The sequence below is a fragment of the Lytechinus pictus genome, chromosome 3, assembly GCF_037042905.1.
Source record: "Lytechinus pictus isolate F3 Inbred chromosome 3, Lp3.0, whole genome shotgun sequence".
In the NCBI taxonomy this organism is placed as follows: Eukaryota; Metazoa; Echinodermata; class Echinoidea; order Temnopleuroida; family Toxopneustidae; genus Lytechinus; species Lytechinus pictus.
In genome coordinates, this window is record NC_087247.1 from 54,996,069 (window position 1) to 55,022,376 (window position 26,308).

Below are 26,308 nucleotides of genomic sequence, written 5' to 3' on the forward strand. Positions count from 1 at the left end.
CAAGTTATTCACTCCATTTGTTTTAAGGGCAAGTTTACACTGAATGTGTTTAAATAAAGACAGAAAATATATGGAAAATATTGGTGGATGTTTGACAAAAATCCATCAAAGAAGAGAGTTGAGAATTTCTAAAGATCTGAATTTGTGACATCATATGCAAACAGCAGCTTAATATGTCATGTTATACTTGACAAATTCATTTTTAATAATTCATGATGCGTCTGATATTGTGAAAATTGAAAACATAAAAGCATTCTCAATTCTGTGAGAAAATTTTAAGTGATCAAATCGATGATTAAAGGGAAATCTAAACTTATTGTGGCACCCAATGCTGAAACAATGCTCATTCACCTAAAAGGTCACATTTTTATCAGCAGAAAATTATTTGCCTGAAATTCAAATAATCCTGCATGCAAGTAAATACCAGGAAGATGTCATCCTATATTTGGTGCCTTCAATTGTCCCAGTTTTGACTGCTTTTGACATAATTATGGGCACTCTATCTTGCAATGCTAGCTAGATTGTGCTCTATTTGTATTACATATTGTACAGTATAACGAAGACATCAATTATTTATGCAACTATGCCCAAGAATGTTTATTGTATCAAGTGCTAGATTTGAAAGTTATAGAAGCTTCCTGCTGCATAAGGCTAATATTCTTTCCTTTTTTTCTTTTTTTTGTAGGAGCATTTGTTCTTTGTTATGGAGTACCTTAATGGTGGCGATCTTATGTTTCATATACAGTCTTCACTACGCTTTGAGGAAAAGAGAGCTAGGTAAAAGAAATTTCCAATTGATTAAATTAAACGTTTGGACATTATTTTTGTATATTCATTGATGTAGAATTTGTGGTTAATTTTAAAAGTCTTTGAAGGTACTATTTTCATACCATATCTAACCTAAATGAATTAAATTTAATCTATTTAAAGTGCATGTTATTTCTTAGAAATGCCATGACTACCATAACAAACATTCTGAGGTGCTGTCTTTTTCCTAAGCATACCAGGTAGTCTCTGTACTTTTATCTTTCTATGTAGGTACTATGCAGCTGAGATTATCTGTGGCCTACAGTTTCTACACAAGAGGGGTATCATCTATCGAGATCTGAAGCTGGACAATGTCCTATTGGACAGAGATGGTCACATCAAGATTGCTGATTTTGGTATGTGTAAGCAGAACATTCAGGGAGATACAAAGGCCAGTACTTTCTGTGGAACACCTGACTACATTGCTCCAGAGGTAAGTTGAAGGATCCCTTTGATACTTATTCTGGTGGACTGTTATATGCAATGGCCTATTGGACTATCATGGTACATTGGATCCTGCAGCAGCGGACTCAATTTTGAAAGAAGATTATTGAACTATTTCTTTAGCAACCAAGTGGATTAATATGCCTTTGAATTTATCATGAGGAGGGGAATAAATGTATTGCATGTGTAACTATAACTTGTGCCATTTGTCAGATTAAATCATTTTTTCCCAGTCTTGTATGTTGTATTGACCTTGTGTTTTATTTGACCTGCAGATCTTGAAAGGTCAAAAGTATGCTGCATCAGTTGACTGGTGGTCATTTGGTGTCTTGCTATATGAAATGTTGATTGGTCAATCTCCATTCCATGGTGAAGATGAAGATCAATTGTTTGATTGTATCCTTCATGATTCTCCTCATTATCCAAGATGGCTTTCTAAAGATGCACATAGCTGCTTAGTACAGGTAAGTACTAATCACTCTTGGACCAAATCATTACAGAGTTCTTTCCCCTTATGTATGATAGATTAAATGAATTTTTGTTTGTCGAGAACCAGTCTGAATGTAAATAAGGTGAAATTGTAAATGTGCCCACTGGCAATTACTCCAAATGTTTATAAGAGTAACTTGTTGTAGAAAGAATTGGATTAGACACCATGATTGGGGATGCCATCGTATTTGTTGTCACAAAGCAAGCATTATGCAAATCGTTATTTACCATTTGACCTATCTAGTTAAACAGCGAGTTTACATTCTGCATTTTGATTTCAACAAGTGTGTTACCTAGTATTTCTCTCCATTTTTTTTTCTTTCTAATTTTAAGATTATATTTTTCTTCTTCTTCTGTGTCCTTAATTGCTTTCAGAGATTCACAGCATATAAAGTGCTGTATTATATAAACACAATGTAAACATCTGATCTAAAGAATGTTTAGTGGCACTGAAGTAAAGCCATGCAAGAGAGATGCATTTTGTGCAAGAATTTTAGAATAATATTGTTTTGATACAAGAATTTCATATTATATATGTTTTTTATCACAGTTGTTGGAACGCAACCCTGAGATCCGACTGGGAGTGAAAAGTAATGTTCGAGGGCATCCGTTCTTTAAATCCATTGACTTTGATAGGCTAGAACGGAGAGAAATTCCTCCACCCTTCAAGCCAAAAATTGTAAGTTGAATCTATTTCTACTCACTAATGTCATATATTTACATTTATGTGTGCCAAATTATGTATGCAGCTGTTCTTTCAGATTCCTCTATTAAACCTCTTGATTCATTCACTCAAATTTACTTTTTGATATGGCAGAAGTACATAATTATACAAGCCTCTTTGAGATATAATTTAATAACTTCTCCTGTTTTCAGATATTTCTTGTTTTGAAAGACTATGCTGCAAATGATGATATCATAATGAATGAAATAATTGTAAATTTTACAAGAAAGGGGTAGGGGCAGCATATCTCTTTGGTTTTTGAAAGGTAGAATGTTTTAGATGGAAATTGGAAGAAAAATAAAGACTTCTGTGATGTTCAGAAGGATGCATTTTGTTGTCAAAATTTAGTGTAAGCAACTAGCTTTTTAAAGCGTGAAGGACTACAAATTGATGTGCAAGGAGTGCATCACTCAAGTTGAAATAGTTATGAAAATTATCAACATTTCATAAGTTACATTAGCTTTTGAAATTTGTCATTCACTCTTTTTCCTTAATTTTCTGTTCTTAGAAAAGCGATGGTGATGCCAGCAACTTTGACCCTGAGTTCACTATGGAGAAAGTGGCCCTCTCCCCTACAGACACCTCCATGCTCAGCTCTATCAATCAACGTCAGTTCCGTGGTTTCTCATTCACCAATCCTACCATGTCAGAGAAATAGATGGTAGAGACTTCTAATCCCCAAAGACAGAACCAATTCCTTAACCCATGCTGATTACCATGTTTAGCAAGTGTTTCGTTGGAGGATCTATAGCAATGCTGACACTATCCAAGACCCTCTGACTGAGACATGGTTGAGTACCAGAGAGCCAACTTGATTCTGTGTACCCTCTCTCATTCCTTTGCTGAAGGGATAATCTAGTTTCAACTATCAAACACTAAGTACTGGTTCTTTTCTTTATATATATACTGCCGCCATTGTTAGCATTATCAGGGTTTTATGATCCTGTTTATGCCTACCATTACACATGACTGGGCTCCAAGCTGCCTCACGTTCGTCATCCATACTACTCTAGGAAGTGAGACAACCATTGATGCTTTTAGGCGTATGTTATACCTTCTCTATGTATATCAAGTGGGATGATCAGGATTTATCCCAGCATTATACTTAATATTCCTCACAGGAACAAATTATTCGTGAGAGTATCAAGGAACTGATGGTGTTAATATATTGCAGATAGTCCAGTTTTTTCAGTATATTATGAGAATACTTTTCTACATATAGGCTGTAAGAAAAAAATTAATATTGATATCATAAAGGATTTAAGTTTACTTTGTGTGTGCTTCATAGAGCTGAGGTTGCCCTACTCTGACACACTTGATGTGGAAGTTAGGTTACCATTCAAATCAACTCTTGTAAAATATCAGTCTTTGTATAATATCGTGATTCACAAAAACTCATTGTGCAGAACACACCCAGTTGAAAATTTGTGGCTTCTTTATAGAATACGGTGATACTTTAACAATACCTCATTGTAAGTTTTTGCTCATTTTTTTTTAGTTAAAAACTATAGCAATAGCTCGGTACGCATGTGTTGCAAGATATTTTATGAAAAAAAATCTTTTATGATTTTTTTTTAAATCGAGTGTATTTAAATGGACTTATCCTTTGTTGGTTCATCAAGTGAATCAATCTTGCCTTTGAATCGCCACTTCAAAAGTTGCTTTATGTCCAGGCACATTTTTATAATTTGTTTTACATTAGTTTTAAAAGTGATTAGAATGTATATCATTCAATTTGTCAGTCTAGCTATAAAGGAAATAAATAAAATATTGTTAGAAAATCAGAATGATAATTATCTGAGTCCTATAACACAAAGTTCACAATTAAGTGCAAATTTTTGAAATAAAAAGCTTTCATTTTGGTTACTTTTCATTGTTTTGAACGAAATACAGATGCAATTGTGTATTGCTTGAAGGATTGATATAATTTTTTGTGTAACATGGGGCTGGTTGTGTGTTTGAATTTTCATAATGTTTGCCATTTCAAATGAAGTTTTTTTTTTACTTGTTTTCTTTCAGTTTTGCACATTAAAAGTACTCATGCTGAATGTGTTGTGCCTTTCGAATTTTTCTATTCATTCTTGGACAAACAATCAAACATTCCTTGTGGTGTTTAGCATATATTTCAATTCATTCCTTCGTTAAAAAAAAGAGCATATGAATATTGTTAATATGATCTACAGTTCCATATTGCAGAGAATGCCTTATTTATTTTTGTTTATCGATTATTCTGACAAACTCTACCACCATAATCTCTTTTCCTTCTGTATATATTATTCATACTACATAATTTGACAGCAGTGTTAGATTTGATTTTCATTATTTAGTACAGATATGTGATGAAATGATTTGAACTATTTTAAAAATGGAGTTGAAGAAAAAGAAATTGTTAGATAATCTTGAATACAGAGGTTCATGACCTACCATCAAACAGAATGCGAAGGTCAAGGTTTATGTGTATGACAGTTATTTGTTAAGTGGCATTAGATCTACTTATTTATAATGGTATTATTAGAGACTAACTTTGCAATGTTAAAAATTTCATAATGATGCCTTCTAAAATAACAATGATATGTGTGTCCTATCAACTAACAATACTCCTTAAGAAACTAATGCCTTTTTTAGGTATTGAATATTTTGTTTGTATCCTTTGTTTATCATACATCATCAAAGGAGTGTGCCTCTCATTCTGTGTCTCTGTATTTTTTACATTATAATTAAATAAACCATAGTGACTAATGCTTTTTCTTTTCATACTACTGATGAAGAGGGTCATGTAAATGTTTCAAGATTAGTTTATAATCCTTTCTATGAGGTTACCTTGGATATATTAACCTATTGTGTTCTGGTGAGCTATAGTTGATTGTACAACAGATGATTATGGATAGATCATGCAAATAATAAATCCAAAATATTTTTTTTCCTTACCTTTATACTAAAATTTCTCAGATGTGTAAATGATATACACCTTTTTTGAGTGGAAAGATAAAGTGAAGAAATATGTTTGAAGTCATAATATTTTCTGTCTTATTGTAATTCAAATCTAAACTTCAGCAAGCCAGCAACACCATAATTTGACATCTAGGAGGTAAGCACACTGTTCTTTCCAAAAGGAGCAGTTTGATTGATTGAAATCAATCAAACGTGCACATGTGAATAAGGACATTTCGTTTAGGGCTCTAGATGACAAATTGTAGCATTGTTGCCTTTTTTGTAGTTTAGATTATTCCCCATCACATTCTTTATAAGATGGGGCCAAGAAAGGCAAGAATACCTCAATTTAAGGTAATGCAAAAGGCTCAAGACTCAACAACCCTTGAGTGCTTCTGTATACCTTTTAATATCCACATGGGTAGAAAATGACATTTTTTTCTAATTACTAAGAAGCAAGTATTAGCAGTACAAGTTGAAAAATGAATACTTTATTGGTTTTATACTTTTGTATCTCATACAAATCCTTTGAAGACTAGTATTACTTTGAAAGAATAGAATAAAATCTAACATTATAGAATGATATGACCATACAAGTAGTGTGAGGATATACTCGTTAATTTGTGACATCCGTTTTGTAGAAAAATATAAAAAAATAAACAAAGAGGTAGTATTTTTTTATTTTTGTACATGTATTTTGTCATGGTGATTGAAAGCATTTTGTGTGCTTGCCCATGGTGTATATTATGATAATTCACTGACATTTTGTAATATTCATACATCTTGGTCAATGGAAAAAATAGAATCACTGTTTAAAAATTAAGATAGGATCTTTCATTTGAAGATTTTTCTTGTCAACTGCCTTGTGAGTTAAAAAGTAATTCATAACGCCTGCTATATGTTCTCCTGTATTTTTATGGCAATCATTCTACTTAAATCCCTCAGCTATGTCTATTGTAATACATGCTGTATTATGTACAGTGAGTCATTACTCTCCTTCGCAATTTCATCTCTAGTTCTTGTTCATCTCTAGTTCTTGTTCATTGACATACTATGTCAGTCATATTCAGGTACACATCAGTTTAATCTGGCTGTTTACTTAAATTGATTATCATAGTGAAATGAAAATGCAAAGTACAATAGATATTATGAAGAAGATTAGAAAAATAGTTATACGGTTATATTATATACATGTATATATATATCAGTTTACTGTGTGAAATATATTTCATGGTGTCATATATATAAATATTAGTTTTATAGCAAAGAAATGAAGTATGATGAATATATGTACAAAAAGTCTTGAATATGTGATGTGATGTTTATCTATTACAAGTTTAATCATAATGCTTATTGTAAAAAAAAAGTTTGTTATGAATACATCCATGTGCAGGGTGTTTTATCATGCTGTGCTCTTGGTTTAAAAACAGAAATGTAGATGTTCAAAAAAGTGTATCAAAGAATAAACCCAAATAAGAACAAATCAAATAATCGCATACTGTATACAAAATCAATCCAAAGACATACTGACTTGTCTTTTGTGCCAATTAGAAGAAAACTTGTACTGTCCCTATAGACTGTTGTACAATTATGTACCAGTATGCACAATTTTGAAGAAAATAAGTAACAAATAATTGATAATGATGATTATTACTTGATATTACATATTTGAATATGATACAATGCATTCCATACCTTATACTATTCAACTACTTAAAAATATTGTGAATATAACCTGAAAGAATAAGAACTGCACATTAAATACTATTGAAGAAAGAAGAGCCCCTCAGCAGTATAATTATATATATATTTTCTCTCTCTATCAAGTTGTTGGAGTAGATCATTGTTGTGAAGCATTTTTGAGCATTCCCCATTTGACGTTGATTGAATTTGGCAACCATATATGCACAAAACCGAGACTAATAATTTTCAAAGATGTTTTTGGACTAAAACTCTCATGAAAATTAAAGGATTGATTTTCAGAATGCAGCTTCTCTTGAGAGATAAGATCAAATAAACAGTGATTTTGATGAAAAAAAATTACATTATAAATACTGAATATATCATTTTTATATTAGATAGGTGATCAGTCATCTGTGATGCTCTGAAGATGTTACTAGTAGTTTGAACCAGAATGTCAAGTGTTGAGCACTTCCATGAGGTATATGTATTTATCATTTACTTCCAAAGATGATTCCCAATATAAAGATTAAACTGTGATCTCTACAAGTGGTTATAATTCGATTTACCCTGTAATGGTAAAAGTACAACTCTTATATGTATCAATCAATTATCTAAACATCAAACTCTTTGCAATTTTTAGAGGAATGTAATAAAAATGATGAAGTAGAAGACTAGATTACTGATATGTGAGACAGGTATATACTTTATGTCAAATTCTCGGAAACGAAATTAAAATGCTAATTTGGTTGAATCGTGTATAAGTGAGAACTATGTTTTGATCTATATTGGCAGTGTTGATATATATATTTGCAACCATGTACAGTATTTTCGTATGTATTTAAAGATTGAGAAACTATGTGAGTAGTATATTAAAGTAGAAAATTGTACCCAGAAGCACATTCTTTTCTAATACTTCAAACAGGGATAATAATTATGGCTGTATTAAAAGGGAAGATGATATACATGATTTGACTGCATCTGTTCCCCTCAGTGGTTATTTTGAGTCATTTTTCTGTTTCTCATGGTGTTATCGGGATAGTTGATTTCTATGAAAGGTGATAAAAACTCTTGAGCTTTCACTTCATTTGCAAATTTCAATTCAAACTATACTACAGACGTCTTGCCAAATATAATTATTCAGTTGTCTTAAGACCAGATTTGGGTATGGTACCATACTTGTTTCTGTATGCAGCAAACTATGTCCAGGAGAGCTGATGGAAAGCACCATCAATCGTCAGCGGTCATAAATCGCTAAATGTTGTGACCATGTTTGCACTATGAACTACTAGTGCTAACAATGCCTTAATGTTTAATTCCTGATCACCCATGATAGTAACTAGCCTTACAATGCACAGCTTTCTATGATTTTGCTTTGTGGTGAATGTCACCATGTACATTGTGCATTGTGATACATCATACACCACAATCCTGCTTGCCTATTATCTAGCAGGAAGCTGCAGCTATATCTTTGCTGATATGCTAAATGCAAGTGAAAGTTCTGATGTGGCGAGACTACAGAGGATGCAAAGCAAAGACCACCTATACCCTTTCGTCTTGATTTCCTTTTTATTGACTGAGATGCAGTGCAAGTTTTTTTTAGACAAAAACATCAGAAATTTTGCTTTTGTTTCTTGTTACAGCATTACAGACTCAAAAAAGCATATACAATAGTTGCATCCTCTGCCTAGATTAAAGGCTAAAATGCTACTGATGAGAAGCATAAAACAGTATACCTCTCTCAAGGAGTGATAGAATCTTAAAAGTACAGGTAACTCTGCCTTAGTCTACCTTCCATAAGTCGAAGCAAGCATTTTAGACCAAATTATTCAAAACGTGTTTCTTCTAAGTAAAAAAAAATTATTTTGACATAGGCAGAGTTACCTGCATGTTACTCATTGCCTGTTACACAGTATGGTGCAAGTGGCAATAAATGTAAATGACCTGTAATACTAACACTATCCACAATGAGTCTAAATGCACCCTATACAAGACACATTAATCAGATCGTGTTCAGGAGAGCACAGTTCACATTTTATCCTGGATGCAAAATGGCACTTGAAGGTCAAGTCCACTAAAAACAAATGCTGATTTGAATCGAGAACAATTCAAACAAGCGTAACACTGAAAATTTCATCAAAATCAGATATAAAATAAGAAAGTTATTACTTTTCAAAGTTTCACTAATTCTCCACAAAACAGTTATATGCACAACTCATTTGTAGGCAAATGAGACAGTCGATGATGTCCATCGCTCACTATTTCTTTTGTTTTTTGTTTGAAATATACAATTTTTACAGATTTGACAAGATTTACCAACTTGGCTGAGCCACAAAATATTAAAACAACAGTAATACCACATGCTCAAGGAGGAATAGAACTACATTTCACATGGCAAGGAGAGCAAAATTGAAACACTTCATATTTCATGTAATGAAAAACAAAAGAAATAGTGAGAGTTGATGTTATCACTCCTCTCATTTGCATACTGACCAGAATGTGCATATAACTGTTTTGTGAAAGTAAGGGAAACTTTAAAATGTCATAATTTTTTTATTTTACATCCGATTTTGATGAAATTTTCAGTGTTGTTGGATTTTTCTTTTTATTCAAGTTCACTTTTATTGGGGTGGACTTGTTCTTTAGGCATGAGTTTACAAAGTAGCGGAGAGGGGGCGGAGCTAATTGATCACCCCTTTTTATTCCCCACAGAGACGTAAATTTTTTCTTTAACAGCTTTCAAATATTTCATACAGTTTTATAATCAGGTTTATGATTCAGAGTTAAATGTGACTTGTGTGATGCCAGTCAAAGAAATATGGCATTTTTAGCTTTGTTTTGTGAGTGTAGATCAGGTGGTTTGAAAGGAATATGGTTTTTGTCTCACCTGCATAGCAGAGTGAGACTATAGGCGCCGCTTTTCCGACGGCGACGGCGGCGGCGGCGGCGGCGGCGGCGGCGACGGCGGCGGCGGCGGCGGCGGCGACGGCGGCGTCAACACCAAATCTTAACCTGAGGTTAAGTTTTTGAAATGACAGCATAACTTAGAAAGTATATGGACCTAGTTCATGAAACTTGGCCATAAGGTTAATCAAGTATTACTGAACATCCTGCCTGAGTTTCATGTCACATGACCAAGGTCAAAGGTCATTTAGGGTCAATGAACTTAGACCATGTTGGGGGAATCAACATCAAAATCTTAACCTAAGGTTAAGTTTTTGAAATGTCATCATAACTTAGAAAATATATGGACCTAGTTCATGAAACTTATACATAAGGTCAATCAAGTATCACTGAACATCCTGCATGATTTTCACGTCACATGACCAAGGTCAAAGGTCATTTAGGGTCAATGAACTTTGGCCGAATTGGGGGTATCTGTTGAATTACCATCATAACTTTGAAAGTTTATGGATCTGATTCATGAAACTTAAACATAATAGTAATCAAGTATTACTGAACATCCTGTGCAAGTTTCAGGTCACATGATCAAGGTCAAAGGTCATTTAGGGTCAATGAACTTTGGCCAAATTGGGGTATTTGTTGAATTACAGCCATAAATTTGAAAGTGTGTTGGTCTAGTTCATAAAACTTGGACATAATAGTAATCAAGTATCACTGAACATCCTGTGCGAGTTTCAGGTCACATGATCAAGGTCAAAGGTCATGTAAGGTCAAAGAACTTTGGCCACGTTGGGGGTATTTGTTGAATTGCCATCATATCTCTATAAGTGTATTGGTCTAGTTCATAAAACGTGGAAATAAGAGTAACCAAGTATCACTGAACATCTTGTGCGAGTTATAGTAGTTTTCAAAATCAGCACTGCTGCTATATTGAATCGCGTGATGCAGGTGAGACGGCCAGAGGCATTCCACTTGTTAACTATTTTTGCCCATATTTCCCATGAGAAGAATTTATGTTGACAAATTATGCATCAATATAAAAAAATAGGTAAATAATGTCGTTTATATGGATTTTCCAATTAATTTTTGCCCATTTTGTCTCAAATGGTTTGTTATGACAAATTATGAATAAATGAAATAATAAAAACGAAGGAAAACATGAAAAATTCATATTTGTATCAAACTTTGCTTTTATGCACAATTAGAACTAAAATAAAATATATGACAAATTGGATTATTCACATTTATAAAGTGCGTCCCACAAAAAACGAAACTGAGATTTATCATACCTTTATCGCAAATACAATAGACAAATGACCTATCATTGTAAAGCTTAGAGTCTCCTTTCACCTGAAATAACTTCGATTATTCCTCATTCACGTGTGAGTGAGCAAAAACAATTGAAGAAAGGACACCAAAAGTATTTTGGTGGGTGGTATCTTGGTTTCAAAAAAGAAAATCACATTTATGAAAGGTTCAATATCTGCTCTTTAATTTGATACCTCAATTACTGAAAATGGTCAAGAAATAACAAGTTCTGTTTATTTGAAATGAGGCTTGAATTTGAATAATTTCATCAAATGAACTCTCCGTTTTGTTGACGATCTGTCGTGCATAAAGTCTTTTGTTAACCATGTGGGAACCCGATTAAACACATTTGTTTAATGAAATTATGGAAATAAAAGCATTGATTTAAAGGAACAGAACTTTGTTATTTCTTGACCATTTTCTGTGATTGAGGTATCAAATTAAAAAGTAGATATTGACCTTTTTAGGCATGTGATTTTCTTTTAGAAATTCAGATACACCCCACCAAGTGAATTTTTGGTATCCCTTTTTCAAATTGTTTTTACTCATGCGTTGAATGAGAAATCTTTGAATGTGTACCAGATAAAGGAGATTCTAAGCTTTACAATGATAGGTAATTTGCCTATTGTTTTTGTGATTAAGATATGATAGATTATCGATAAATCTTGGTTTTGTTTTTTTGTAGGATGCACTGGATAATATATCATATATTATTTATATAATATAATATTGTTTACCCGAAACCTGAACCTGTCATCACTTCCACGCTGGATACTTTTGAGCATACCTCTGTATCCTTCATCTTCTTCGTAAACTGCCTCCAAAATCTTGCCCATTAGATACAATCCCTACCATTCTTTTAAAGGATTGTGCCTCTACTTTTGCTCCAATAATTTCTGATATAGTAAACAGAAGCAAAGATGAGGCCACTGTCCCATTAGCTTTGAAAACGGCCCTTATTCGTCCTTTATTGAAAAAAACATCTTTAGATTGTGAATCACTCAAAAATTACCAACCAGTTTCGTTCAAGATTCCTTCGAGGGTTGACTTTTTAAGACTCACAGATTATTTGTTAGAACGCGATTTATTTGACCCGTCTCAGTCTGCCTACCGACCTCATCACTAATGTTTCTCATTTTATCCTACCGAAAATTGACAGTGGATCTGTCACAGCAATGGTACGCCTAGATCTGTCCACTGTTTGAGTCCGTAGACCACATCTTACTTATTAACACTGACTAGTTTAGGTGTTCAGGGCAAACAGTCAGTCCTCCTAAATGGTGTTACGTTTTCATCTAGGCCATTGGTCTGTGGCGTCCCCCAGTGCTCTGGAGGGCCCAATTTGTTTTCCATTTATTTAACAGGGCTTAAAGATATTTTAAAATATCACTGTTCACTATCATTTATATGCAGATGATATTCAGATTGCAGATCAGTTTGTTATCAATTGCACAATATTGGCTTCATAAGAAAATATCTCACTCGCTCAGCAACAGAGAAACTGGTACATTCACTAATTTCTTCACGATTCGATTTTTAAATAGCCTGCTTCACAACTTACCAGATTCTCAACTTGGGAAATTGCAGAGGTTGCAAAATGCAGCTGGCATATTGTAACTCTAGCAAGCGCAGCCACATCTCCCCTATATTGAAAACTCTTCCCTGGTTGCCACTGAAGGAACGCATAATCTTTAAAATCTTGCTTTTGATTTTTCATATAGTCAGTGGTACTTTCCCCAGTTACAAGTCTTTGATGCATAATTACCAACCCTCAAGAATCTTACGATCATCATCTAATCTCTTACAAATTCCAGTTGCTAAGAAATCATGCAGGGAACGGGCCTTTGCTCATGCAGGGCCTATTCATGTGGAATTCTCTTCCACAGAGTTTAAAAACCAAGACTTCAGCGACCACCTTCAAGGGCAACCTAAAAATATACCTTTTTGATAGACATTGACTTATTGTTCAGATAAGTATTATACATGTATGTATATAGGTTTTGTTGTAGTTCTGATCTGAAGCGCCTTGAGCATCTAATCAAGATAGAAAGTGCACTATACAAATCTCTTGTGTTATTATTATTACAAATTGGAATGAATTTAACATAAATATGAGATACTAAAATTTCATTAAATATTATCATTCTTATAATTATGTAAAAATTAGTAATTAAGATGTATTATATCCGACACCACATTCTTGAAATTTATGTTATGGGCTTCCAATCATCGTCTAATTCAGGTGATAAATGTCAAAAGATCTAATTAACCCTTTGTGATACTCTTCCCTGACCTGCCAGTTGCCTGTTCCGCTCTGTCTTTTAATTTCTTCCATAGTGATTACAATTCAAGAAAAATATTCTATTGTTTATAAATGCAAATGCATTCAAGTCTAAAAAAAGACAATTCAATAACATTATTCTACTCCAAACATTCTAATTAAATGACACAATACAAATGATTTTACTCCAAAATTTGACTTTATTTTCAAGACAAAAATGTGTGTATATACACTACAATATTTGTTTACAACATAACACTCTCTCAGTCTTCCTCACTCATACTCATAGTAACCTCTCTTAAATAATAATTTGATATAACCATGAAAAGACACATTGCAAAGCTATTTTAGCATATGGCATTGAACAGTGTACAGTATTAAGCATCCCCTATTAATAAAATAAGTAAAGAATTTAGTGCTCAGAAAAAACAACCTTTTTAATGAATTGCAAATTTGAAATAAGTGTTCCGATTGGTTCAGGATACATAAACCTAAGCAAATAGAAAATAATTTAAAAGAGCTACAAAAACCTTTCATTTGAAAACTTCCTTTTTCTTAAATCTTTCAATCAAATATATATTTCAACATAAAATAATATCAAACTTTAAATTGGTTAATAATTTAAAAAATAATATGACAATACTTTGAAATTCAAAAATCACTTTGATAGTTGTTAATGTAATTGATTTCAAACTGAAGTTTTGATGGGATAAAGTGGTACAATATAACATGTAAACTGATAGGTAACTTCTCTGTTCAAAGCATATGTCTATTGATTCCAGTCATAAAACACAGAGTATCAAAGATTATCATAGAAAGGTAACAAACAAGCATTTTGAGGGGGAAATAAACTTAAAATTTTAAACATATTAATCTCAATCTATGGAAACAACAAACCCAACAATAGTATAATTTCTTCCATTCAGACTTTGTTTGATAATAAAAGATGTAAACTTAACAAAAATACTTTTGTGTTACAAGTTTACAAGTCAATTTACAATTTTAAATAAAGTTTTATTACACATCCATTTTGCCCTTTAAAATTGATCTTAAATTGATTTTATCAATGTTAATCATATATTCAACAAAAAAATTATTATACAAGAACTTACTTTGTAAGTTAATCTATGATAAATATACATTTATATAAATTTAATAACCATAGCATTAGTCACACAATTTCATTTCAATTGCTTATCCACCTTTAGAACTATAGCCTTAAATAATATTAGACCTTGTTTTGTTTAAATTTATAATTTTTTGTATTAATCATTCATTTTAATGCTGACCATATATAAATATCAATAGACAACTTTTGTAATATTCCTCTCTAAATGGTTTACAAACTAAAAATTCATAAATATACTGTATATTTTTAGCAACATAAAGCAACATAAAAGATTATTGAATTGTTCAAGCAAGAGAACTATTTAATACAGTTGACTTCTTAACAGTCTATTACAGGGAACACAATATAATTCAAGGCTTCTATTGAAGTCAGAGGGTGATCTTTCATTGTGATATGAGCTGATCATAATTGTTTATTTATAATATTAAAAAAAATTACAAAATTTACATAAAATAAAATATAGATGTTGCTCCCCAAACATTCCCATTTTAAAATTTGAGATACAAACTATGAAATGTGTTTACCCAAAGATGCAATCACTTTCATGATTGATAATAATCATAAGTATATTGCAATCATGTCATGAAGAGTTTCATTGGTCATTCTCTTACATTGAATTCCCTTTTGATGGTACATGGTACACTTGTATCAGAACAAATTGAAAGTGCAATCTGAAATTACAGTAGCAGGGGCTGACCCTAAAAAGTATATGGTATGAATGTGAGATGATACAATTCTATATTTTCTCAATTTCTCTTTGAATGGCTGATTGATAATGTACTGATGATCTGTACACACTAATAAGGTAGTTTTGCTTTATAGCACTTATGATATTAAAACTCATTTGTTTTTACTAATATTATCATGGCACACAATCAATATTAATCTTTGAGCATTAGGATACACAACTTCCAATAAAATACAGGAGTCATACACTTCTTGATATGTCTTAAATACTTGAAGGGTCTTGAAGGGTACTGAAATTTGTACCATGAACACAGCAAAACTGTGCACCTGTTGGTTTAATTGGTCTTCTAACTTAATATATAAAAAAATCCCTGTGTGTTGTGATCACTGAGCCCATGCATGTTGAGGCAAGAGATGGAGGGGGGGGGGGAGTGGATGCAAATTACCAACAGGACATCGTTTCCCTGTATTTACGGTATTTGCTCAATTCAGTATTTATTTTTGCATATGGTTTTGTTCAGTTACTAAAATATACCAAAAAATGACACAAATAAATGAATATATGCATTGGATGTCATTGAATGATTTCCTTTCAAATTCTGACAAAAAGAAAAAAAAAGAAAAGAAAAGAAAAAAAGATGGTAAGAAAGGCATGATTGCAAACTCTACGAGTATTAAATTGTTTGAATTTTAGTTATGTAACTTTCTCAGTGTTACAGATGAAATACAACTTTATCAAAGGCTTTAGATCCTTAAGAAAATTTGGACATACAATAACCATGATTATCCTACTTCTCCATGCTTGAAATTGAACCTATAAAAATATATTGGAGAAGTATAAAAGTTGATCTATATTGTTGTTTTGACTTTGGTATAGCTGCTTTACTCATAAACTTGGTTTACTGTCCCCCTTGAAGTTGAGGCAAGCTGAGTTGATGCAATATCGAAGGCCAGTTTTCTTAGGACCATCATTGAAGATATGACCCAAGTGGGCACCACACTGCAAGGCAAAGAGAAAGAGAGAGAGAAAGAAAAGTAAGTATTGTGGCATTTGCTTTCAAACCACTATACAAATGATAAGTATAAAAAAGTATTATTTTATATATTCGTAATAAAACTTGTCAAAGTGACCTATTATAAATAGGTCATTGCATACACCACATTCAGCTTTCTGCAAAAACACCTTATATATCCTTTTGTCAAACAAGGTGGTTCGCGAACCATGAGTCTCGCCTGATTTCACAATCAGTAAAATATGCAATATGATCTTTTGACCCTTAGATGACCTTTGACCTATCATCCTCATGAACACACGTGATATCACCCAAGGATCACTTGTATCAAGTGTAAACACAATTGATGCAGAAATGAATAAATAAAAGGAAGTTGAACAAAAACTTCATAAAAGGATGGACAAGACCTCATATCAAATGACCTATTGACCCCTAGATGACCATTGACCCCAAGGATCGTATGTACCAAGTGTGAACATAATTGATGCAGAAATGAGAGCAAGTTGAACAAAACACTAACATTTTTGTAACAAACTAACAGACCAACAGGAAAAGTGATTACTAGGTCTCTGCCAATCTTCATTCAGGAGAGAAAAGTATATAATTTCATATACCTGATGAATGGATATGATTTGATGCTCTTATGCAAAACAATTTGTGTGATGCCACAAAACTAAAAAACAAAGGCTAAAGCTACAGCCTATATAATGGCATCTTACTTTAGTCATTGTTTCATTTTTATTAACGAATGTCTGGTGGTAGTTTTTCATATGAAACCCCGCACTGCATCAGAGTCAATAAAAAGAAAATAACTAAAACAAGATGAGAGGGTATAGGTGGTGGTTTCTTTCTTAGCACCTTCTGTAGTCTCGCCGCATCAGAAAAGTATATACAAGATATAGCTGTGGCCTTCGCTCAGATTACAGGCGAGAAATACTAATTTCATTTTATGAAGCAAAGCACACAGTCATCCATACATAACATGGCCATGTATATTATTTTGTTATGTGCTTGCCTAACAAAGCAAAGTTCACTATATTAGGTCCAACTCAAACCACAATGTCAAAACACTAATAACAGTAGGCTGAACATTGTTTAATATTACAATATGTTACAATCCCTTACCTTAGCACATACCACCTCTGTTCTATGCATTCCATGACTATAATCTTCTTTACTCTTTACAGTGCCTTGAGATGCCATGTCAGAGAATGAAGGCCAACCTGTTGTAAAACAAAAACAAATTAACTTTAGGATAAAAAAATATTATGAATTTGAGAAATCTTAGCAAACTCTAAGGCACGAATTAACAAAGGTGGTTTTAAAACTCTCTGGTTGAACCCATATTTAATGCAAATTTCCTGTATAAATTACTCTTAATTTACCGCGTATACTGAAAAGTGTCCAATACTGATGTGTGTATTTGTCACATTGCACCTAATTGACGCCTGTTGCCATGTTTAAGTACGCTACTAGTATTTCATTGATGAGTCCACTGTTTAAAGAGTGGACTCATTAATTCAAAACAGTGGACTCATGAATAAAAAAGCGTGGATAACCATGGCAACAGGCATCAATTTGGCACACTGTGACAAAAGCGCGCATCAGCATTGGACATTTTTCAATATACTCAGTAAATAAGCGTAATTTATACAAGAAATCTCCAGAAACCATGGGTTCAACCGATGGTCTTCAAATTCACCTTTGTGTATTTGGGCCTAAGAGTATTCTGTTTTGGATTTGACTCTTTGTTATAAGATTTAGGTTTCTGCTAACTTATAAGCAAATCACATAAATTGCATATGGTTTTAAATTACTGAATTCATTTGGGAAATATTTCATTCCTACGATGGCATCATGCCAAAAGGGTCTTAATCCAGAGACATTATTTTTTGCGATTTATGGAATTTAAAAAGCTTTCAAATATGTTCTGTAAAAACTCCTCCATACATGATTACCCAACGAGACAACATAATTGTTATCATCTACCCCCAACCTGTACTCTATTAGCAAAAAAACTCTTTTGTTTTTTTTTACCAGTGTATAGGAATTCACTGCCAAATGACTTTTAAAGAATCACCAAGCATTAATATTTTCAAGCGCAAACTTAAAAAGATGCTAATTTGTCAATACTCCACACCAACAAGTCAAGCTAACATATAACTGTAACTAAAAGTATTTAAATCTAATCTTTAACTACCAATAAATTTGTCTAATATTATATATTCTAAGTAATGTCACTACTACTTAGTCACTACAGTGCCTAATGACCTGTGTACCTGCCATGTTCTTCTTTTCATTTTTATTTCCACCACCCTTTTCTCCCTCCCTCTTTCCTTTGCCTCCCTTTTCCACTATTATAATTTCTACTTAAAATTTATCATTATTATTGTTATCATAACAATCATTATCTAAATCACTTTCCATTTTTTGTCGTAGCTTATTCGCTCTATTTTGGTATTTTGTAGATTACGTATTTTAAATTTGTTTTCCGTCCGTCTCTTATGTATAGGTTATGCTAATTAGTATTGGTACTAAGTTTAGGGACTTGCCTTTTTTACAAGCTCTGCTTTTCTTGGCAAGTCCCTCAGTTCAGTTAATTTATCTTCAATATATTTGTTATGAAATTTCATTGAACTGTACATATTATTTTGAGTATGTATTATTTTGAACATGTATTTACACTGTTACTTCGATTATATCATTTTTTTGAACAGAAATAAATAAATCTAATCTTATCTTTATTTGATATCAGATGGTGCAAGAAGGGGCCTGTAAAAAAATTTGCTGCCTATTTCTGTCAGGAAATATTAAACACTGATAAGATATTTCCTTGCTGTGAAGAGAGCTCCCATCTTAATTTCTAAGACACCATAGGGGTAGAGGTCGTGTTATGAAATGGGTTATGGGTATATTCAAACACAAAAAAAGTTCATAAGCTAGTGTTATAACCTACTGATGTAAGCCAAATGTTGTACAATGTAATTTTTCTCACAAAATCCTAGATGTCGATTGTGAGAAGATAAGCACTGGGTTATGTTGTATGTTCACAATTTACCATTAAATACTGCAGATTTTCAGACACATTGAATTTCCTGAAAAATATTTTATTATTTAATACAAATGAGAACATAACAATAAATATCTCACCTGACCCTGAATCATATTTATCATCAGACCTGTAGCAAAAAAAGGTAATATTACATTATATTCAAACAGTCTTTAGAAAGGTTTCATCTGTTCACAAGTTTTATAAAGCTTTTTACAGAAATTCCTTTTTTATTTATTTTTATCTTACAGTTATAATCTTATCTTGTTATGAATTTGATTCATTTTTTGTATAGATATATACCTGGACTCTTCATATTATGAATGTATATATTTGAATGTTTAATGGAAAATAAACTGATATTGAATTGAACCCTTCCTATAGTGCATGTTTCTTATGAGCAATTCATTTAATTGAACTGAAATGTATCTTTATAAATCATACCATAAAAAGTCTTTGCACTACATACAAGCTGTCACAATGTTCAAATCTTAAAAAGTTACTGGCTGAAAAATATTTTTCTTGTGATGTTTCAATTACATCAGGCATAGACATTTTATATGCCATAACATAAACCTGTCATACAGAATACAATTCATTAATGTTTATAAAGGAAAACTATATTCCTAATCCTTCATATCAAATAGATTACACAAACTCTTCCCCTTTTCTGCATCATAACAATGCACAATAATCACATATCCTATTTTTTTACGCCATTGTAATAATCACTCTAAATTGATCTCTTTCATCTCAACCCCTTTCAATACACAACAAAATTAATTATTTGTTCTCTACTCACATTCATTTTTTCTGAGACATTCAATTTTCATATACATTAGGCACTTACTTGAAAAGGATGTTGTCACAAACAATGCAGTGGAAGTTTCCATCATCTTTCAATTCATAGTATTCACCAGAAAATGCCCTTTAAGAAGAAAAGGAAGGAAAACATAAAAACAATAACTAACAAATTATGCAAATCCACGATTAGCTCTATTTAGTCTACCAATATATCAGAATATCACAATTGTTACAAAGAGAGAATTTATTGTTTTACAGAAATTCACCTCTAGAAATGCTAAAATTTTACACTAACAAGTGGAATGCCTCTGGCCGTCTCACCTGCATCACGCGATTCAATATAGCAGCAGTGCTGATTTTGAAAACTACTATAACTCCCACAAGATGTTCAGTGATACTTGGTTACTCTTATTTCCACGTTTTATGAACTAGACCAATACACTTATAGAGATATGATGGCAATTCAACAAATACCCCCAACGTGGCCAAAGTTCTTTGACCTTACATGACCTTTGACCTTGATCATGTGACCTGAAACTCGCACAGGATGTTCAGTGATACTTGATTACTATTATGTCCAAGTTTTATGAACTAGACCAACACACTTTCAAATTTATGGCTGTAATTCAACAAATACCCCAATTTGGCCAAAGTTCAATGACCCTAAATGACCTTTGACCTTGATCATGTGACCTGAAACTTGCACAGGATGTTCAGTAATACTTGATTACTATTATGTCCAAGTTTCATGAATCAGATCCATAAACTATCAAAGTTATGATGGTAATTCAACAGATACCCCCAATTCGGCCAAAGTTCATTGACCCTAAATGACCTTTGACCTTGGTCATGTGACGTGAAACTCATGCAGGATGTTCAGTGATACTTGATTAACCTTATGTATAAGTTTCATGAACTAGGTCCATATATTTTTTAAGTTATGATGACATTTCAAAAACTTAACCTTAGGTTAAGATTTTGATGTTGATTCCCCCAACATGGTCTAAGTTCATTGACCCTAAATGACCTTTGACCTTGGTCATGTCACATGAAACTCAGGCAGGATGTTCAGTAATACTTGATTAACCTTCTGGCCAAGTTTCATGAACTAGGTCCATATTCTTTCTAAGTTATGCTGTCATTTCAAAAACTTAACCTCAGGTTAAGATTTGGTGTTGACGCCGCCGCCGTCGGAAAAGCGGCGCCTATAGTCTCACTCTGCTATGCAGGTGAGACAAAAATGGTATTCCTCACTGCCATGAGATGATTCTCTGTATTTCTATCTCTCTGATTGCTACCATACACTTATAGTGTATACTGTAGATAAATTCAATATCATCTCTTTCTTTTGAAGAAAAAAGGGGGTTTGGAGGATTTATCGACTGTGTTCAAATGATCATACTAATTACTATCAAAAAGTAAATTAATTTGATATTCTGACTAAAGTTAATCAGATGAGTACACATCACTATTAAATCCTGAGTAAACATAATTAAATCTGTTTGTTTGATAGTCGGCAATGAATTTCACGGTTAATTGACATCACTTCTAATTCACACAACAGGAGCTTTAACCAAAACATTATATATATATATATATATATATATGAGCAATACAATTCAATTTACAAAAGCATGTTTCAATACCTTTCTGTTCCTTTCTCTTGAGTACATTGGTACTGCAAAGGAGTAAGTTTTTGTTTGAGTTCCTCTTTATCAACCTTCACCTCATAATTCTCTGGCTCAGTGCTTCCTGCATGAAAAAAAAGAAAGAAAAAGAAAATAATATTTCATAATTTCTAGGATACTAGGACTTGGGAGTAATAATGGTAATTCTATGTAATTGTGTGTTCCATGTTTTAATGAGTCATTTCTTATTATGAAACAAAGACTTTTTATGTGAAAATCGTCTTGAAGCAGGACGTAACATATTCTAGAATTATCATCTTCATAGACATTGATATTATCAGAAAAGGGGACATTATATTAGAATAGTAGACATTATACAATGTTTGTCACCTATTGAAGATGTTTTTCTATATTAACACCCAGCAAACTAAAAGCCCTCAGTTGTGTTAAGCATAGACAAACATTATATTAGAAGAGTATTAAAATGGATCTCTACACCACATACATGTAATAATCCTAACTTCATCATCTACAACTTGGAATGTAATTTGCATTTAAACCATTCAAAATTTGAGAGTTCTGTGCTCACTCCATTTGAAAAAAAAAAATGAGTCTTCAGAACAACCAACAATAATTTATTACATAATATAACAGGACTTCAATAGTGTAGAATTTGTAAATACTTGAGACAGAGATACAATCATAATAATAAGGCATGTGTAATTACACCCTTTAAAAATGGCATTCATTGTTTGGCCTTCGAATCCACAGCATGGAATATTATTGATTTCTTCCCACTCTTCAGAGACCATACACCACAGACCTAAGAATTAGATTTCTTCTCTCTTACATGTACATGTAAATATTTATTCCAGAGGGCAGAGTGCATTTCACAGACAATTTGTAAGAGCGCTAGATGGAAGTACTGTAGACAGAATCATGAAGAAATGTCATCACCAAAGTTTGTGAGGAATGAAAGGGAAAAAGAAAGAAGTCATGCAAGTAAAAGTGTTATGGTACTGAACCTTTCCCATTTTTTATGAAAACAAATCATAACACGATTTTGCTAATAAATTTAGCACATGCTATTGTTTGATTATCAATGACTTTATGTATATTGAATTGCATGTAAAACATCCATGTAAATGAATGTCTATCGGCCTCCAGATCCTTTCAATTCACAGTCATGTACATATTAAGCTTCCAGAAATAAATTTCATCAGTCTCATTATTGGATTTATAATGCCATAATTGCATGGTAATTCTTGTATCTTTCCAACTGCATGACAAGAATGCAGAGGGAGTGTGCCAACTCCTACACCCAAAAGGAATTCTGGCAATGCAATTATCAAAGGGTTGCTGTAATTTACAATACATTTAAAGGCATCTGGCCATGGCGGCAATGGGTCATGAAAATGTGGCATTCAGGATAGCATCCTGGTGTTCAAAAGTACATTGCAGACTGAGATTGGGAAGAAAACATACACATGAATGAGGAAGCGCTCGTGTTAAGACATTCAAGCCTTGGCATGATGGTGCTAGCGTCAGATTATGTATTTTTTAATATTCTGAATTGCCCAGGGAATACATGTCTGGAAGATGTGTTAAAGATGGCACAGGACCAGGGAGCATTATTATAGAAAGGAGGCTGAAAAGGGGAAGGCAGAAATAATTAGTTATTCTCTCTCTCTCTCTCTCTGAGCTTGCTATATTTAATAGCACTGAAACTTCATCTTATCTGCATAGATTTGAACGACTGCCTAGAGATTACACCAATAAAGGAGAAACAGAGACAAACAATTGTCACTGTTACATGCCAATATGTATGATGTAGGCCTACAATGCATTCATCAAAACTTGACACTTGCACAGACACAGGAATGCACATGAAATGTTAGGAGTGCTGCATTCAATTGTGAGGCATAAGGGGGTGGGGGTATCAAATATTGGACAGCAATTTTGATGTACCATATATCAAAAAAAGTAATGAAAAGTAAAAATTGAAGTATATTCCACTTTTTTTTAAATGATGCTAGGAAGTCTGACACGATGATTCACATCCTACATGTTTTGTAGGTGTTCCAACTTTTAACAGGGAATGAGCATGATAGAGCAACACACTTCCTGCCCTCACATGTATTCTTCTCCCCGATCCATCAAAAATTCAATCAACTGAACCAGGGTTGGCGCGTTTTAAACGGTGTGTTTTAAAACACGTTTTAAAACGCGTTTTAAAACACCCGTTTTTTTTACAAAAAAAACGCGTTTTTAAAACACCTCATAGACTTGTGTGTTATAAATATGCATGGATGTGATTTTACATGAATTTATTTTTTATACTTTTATTTCTTAATTGGTTTATTATTTTCTTCTAACTAAATCTCTTTCTCAACACCACTCTTTTTCTCCTCTCTCTTTCCCCCCTTATTCTCCCTTTCTCCATTGCTTTGTCATGTTCCTTTCCTCCTGTTCAATTGTGCACATCAATCCATATTTAAGAATATTCTCATTTTAACAAACATCTGAGTGTTGTGCTCACTTTTAGACAGGGAAAGAAACACTATTTAAAATGAGCTCAAATATGTAATAGTAGTACTTGAATGAAATGGAAGTGTTGCACAAACATAATAATATTTTGCAAATAGACTGTATAACTGACATTGTAACCTTGAGGTACACACAAAATTAGGTGAAACTTTGCGCTTCGTAAAGATGAAGAAAAGTAATTTAATTCAGTATAAGATAATCAGCTAGCAAACCTTTTTTTCCTCCCTGAACATGTGTGGAACTACCATTGTTTTAACATTTTTTTGTTCAGTCAAGTTGGTCATTATTATCAAATCTGTAAAAATTGAAATATTGTATTGTTCAAACAATTTTTAAAAAAAATAGTGAGGGGCATTATCAACTCTCTCATTTGCACATCACTGAGTTGTAATAAATGTTTTGTGAAAATAAGCGAAATTTTAAAATGTTATAACTTTCTTATTTTACATCCGATTTTGATGAAATTTTCAGCATTATGCTTGTTTTTCTACTGATTCAAATCAAACATTTTTCTGGGGTGGACTTGACCTTTAACCCTAACACTCCCAGGGGACCGTAATGGCCCCCTTAAAAATTTCTATGATAAATCCATAAGCACAACAGGGCCATGCCATATTGTTCAAGACTATTTTTTGGATACATGCATGGATATGTGGTTATGATATTACCATGGAGCTATCAACACATTAATAGCTCAATGATATTACAAGTGCATGACAGACCAGAATTGCTCAATATCGTGATTTCATGTATAAAGCCAATGCAAATTTTTCGCCAACATTTTTATCTGTATCAATATTTGTACTTTTTGTTAATGATTGGAAAATTATTGCCAATAATTTCCATTAAAAACACACAAAAGTAACCGCAAAACTGTAGATAAGAAATATGTAAAAAAAAAACAGTTAAAACAAACATTAAAAAAACAATTTGATCAGAATTCCTCAATTAAAGAAATAAGCAGTTCATGGGCCTAATATTTATAGATTTAAACCCAATTTTGTATTTCCTGCACTTATGGGTACCCGGTAGAATGTAAAAGTCATTGTAGCTTATCCAGTACTGAGTGCGCCTCACTGGCGACTGACTTGAATACTACCCAGGGAGTGGAGGATGTGCATACATTGTGTGCGGGAATGACTGATTGAATCCGATGATTGTGGTAATAATAAATCTTTAAAGCGCTTAGACATGTCGTTCCAATGTATTAAGCGCGATATAAAAGCGGACTTTTATCATTATTATTACTTAAAATTTGTATACATGTAATTGATTCAAATGAAATAAAGCAGATTGAGTAAATGAAATTAAGCATTGAAAACCTATAGTCTATAGATTATGTCATTTTCTTACATTGTGCAAATTCTTCTCACCCCCTAGATTGACAAGACTAAAAAAACCCTGAGACTACATCATATGTATGAGGAATAAACTTATGAAATGTCAACTTACTTTTTCGGCATTCAATTTCCTTGATTTTGTTATTTGGGGGAAAATTCTTTTCTGTTGGAAATTCAGTAAAAAAAATTGTAGTCATCTCTTACTAATACTCCATAAATGTATTTAAAACATCAAGAGCTTAAATCATACTGTATTAAATGTACAGTTTAATTGATTTACAGAAAATTACATCGTTCGTTGGGAAAAAAACGTTTTAAAACGATTTAAAACGTTAAAAACATTAAAAAGCGTTTTATTTGTTTTTTTTAATAAAAAACGTTTTTTATTACAACCCTGAACTGAACCCATAAAATCATACCTCCGTGAAAGAAAAGAAATATAAATACAGTTATGAAATGTATGTATTATCATGAACATAATCATAATGTTGGCCCCATTGAATTATTTTCATATTATTTTTGCTTGTTATTTTCTCAATAAAA

At 32.6% G+C, this 26,308-nt stretch overlaps 2 protein-coding genes across 5 annotated transcripts in view; one reads left to right on the top strand and one right to left on the bottom strand.

Moving 5' to 3' along the window:
- LOC129256969 (protein kinase C delta type-like) overlaps positions 1–8,045 on the top strand; it is a 34,392-nt gene extending 26,347 nt beyond the window's left edge. For all 4 annotated transcript variants that reach the window (XM_054895201.2, XM_064097387.1, XM_054895199.2 and 1 more), the window contains 5 exons: positions 686–777; positions 1,039–1,240; positions 1,527–1,715; positions 2,291–2,419; positions 2,973–8,045. In XM_054895201.2, coding sequence (XP_054751176.1) covers positions 686–777; positions 1,039–1,240; positions 1,527–1,715; positions 2,291–2,419; positions 2,973–3,122 — 762 coding nt within the window. In that variant the 3' untranslated portion in view covers positions 3,123–8,045. The remainder of the gene's footprint in view (positions 1–685; positions 778–1,038; positions 1,241–1,526; positions 1,716–2,290; positions 2,420–2,972) is intronic.
- Positions 8,046–13,748: 5,703 nt separating this feature from the next.
- On the bottom strand, positions 13,749–22,832 carry LOC129256968 (peptide methionine sulfoxide reductase MsrB-like). Its single transcript, XM_054895198.2, has 6 exons — positions 22,805–22,832; positions 21,897–22,002; positions 20,297–20,374; positions 19,548–19,576; positions 17,523–17,620; positions 13,749–16,384 (listed from the first exon to the last, which is right to left on the bottom strand). Exons 1-6 carry the CDS (start codon positions 22,830–22,832, stop codon positions 16,271–16,273), a joined length of 453 nt encoding a protein of 150 aa, XP_054751173.2. The 3' UTR covers positions 13,749–16,270.
- Between the last annotated feature and the right edge of the window lie 3,476 nt (positions 22,833–26,308).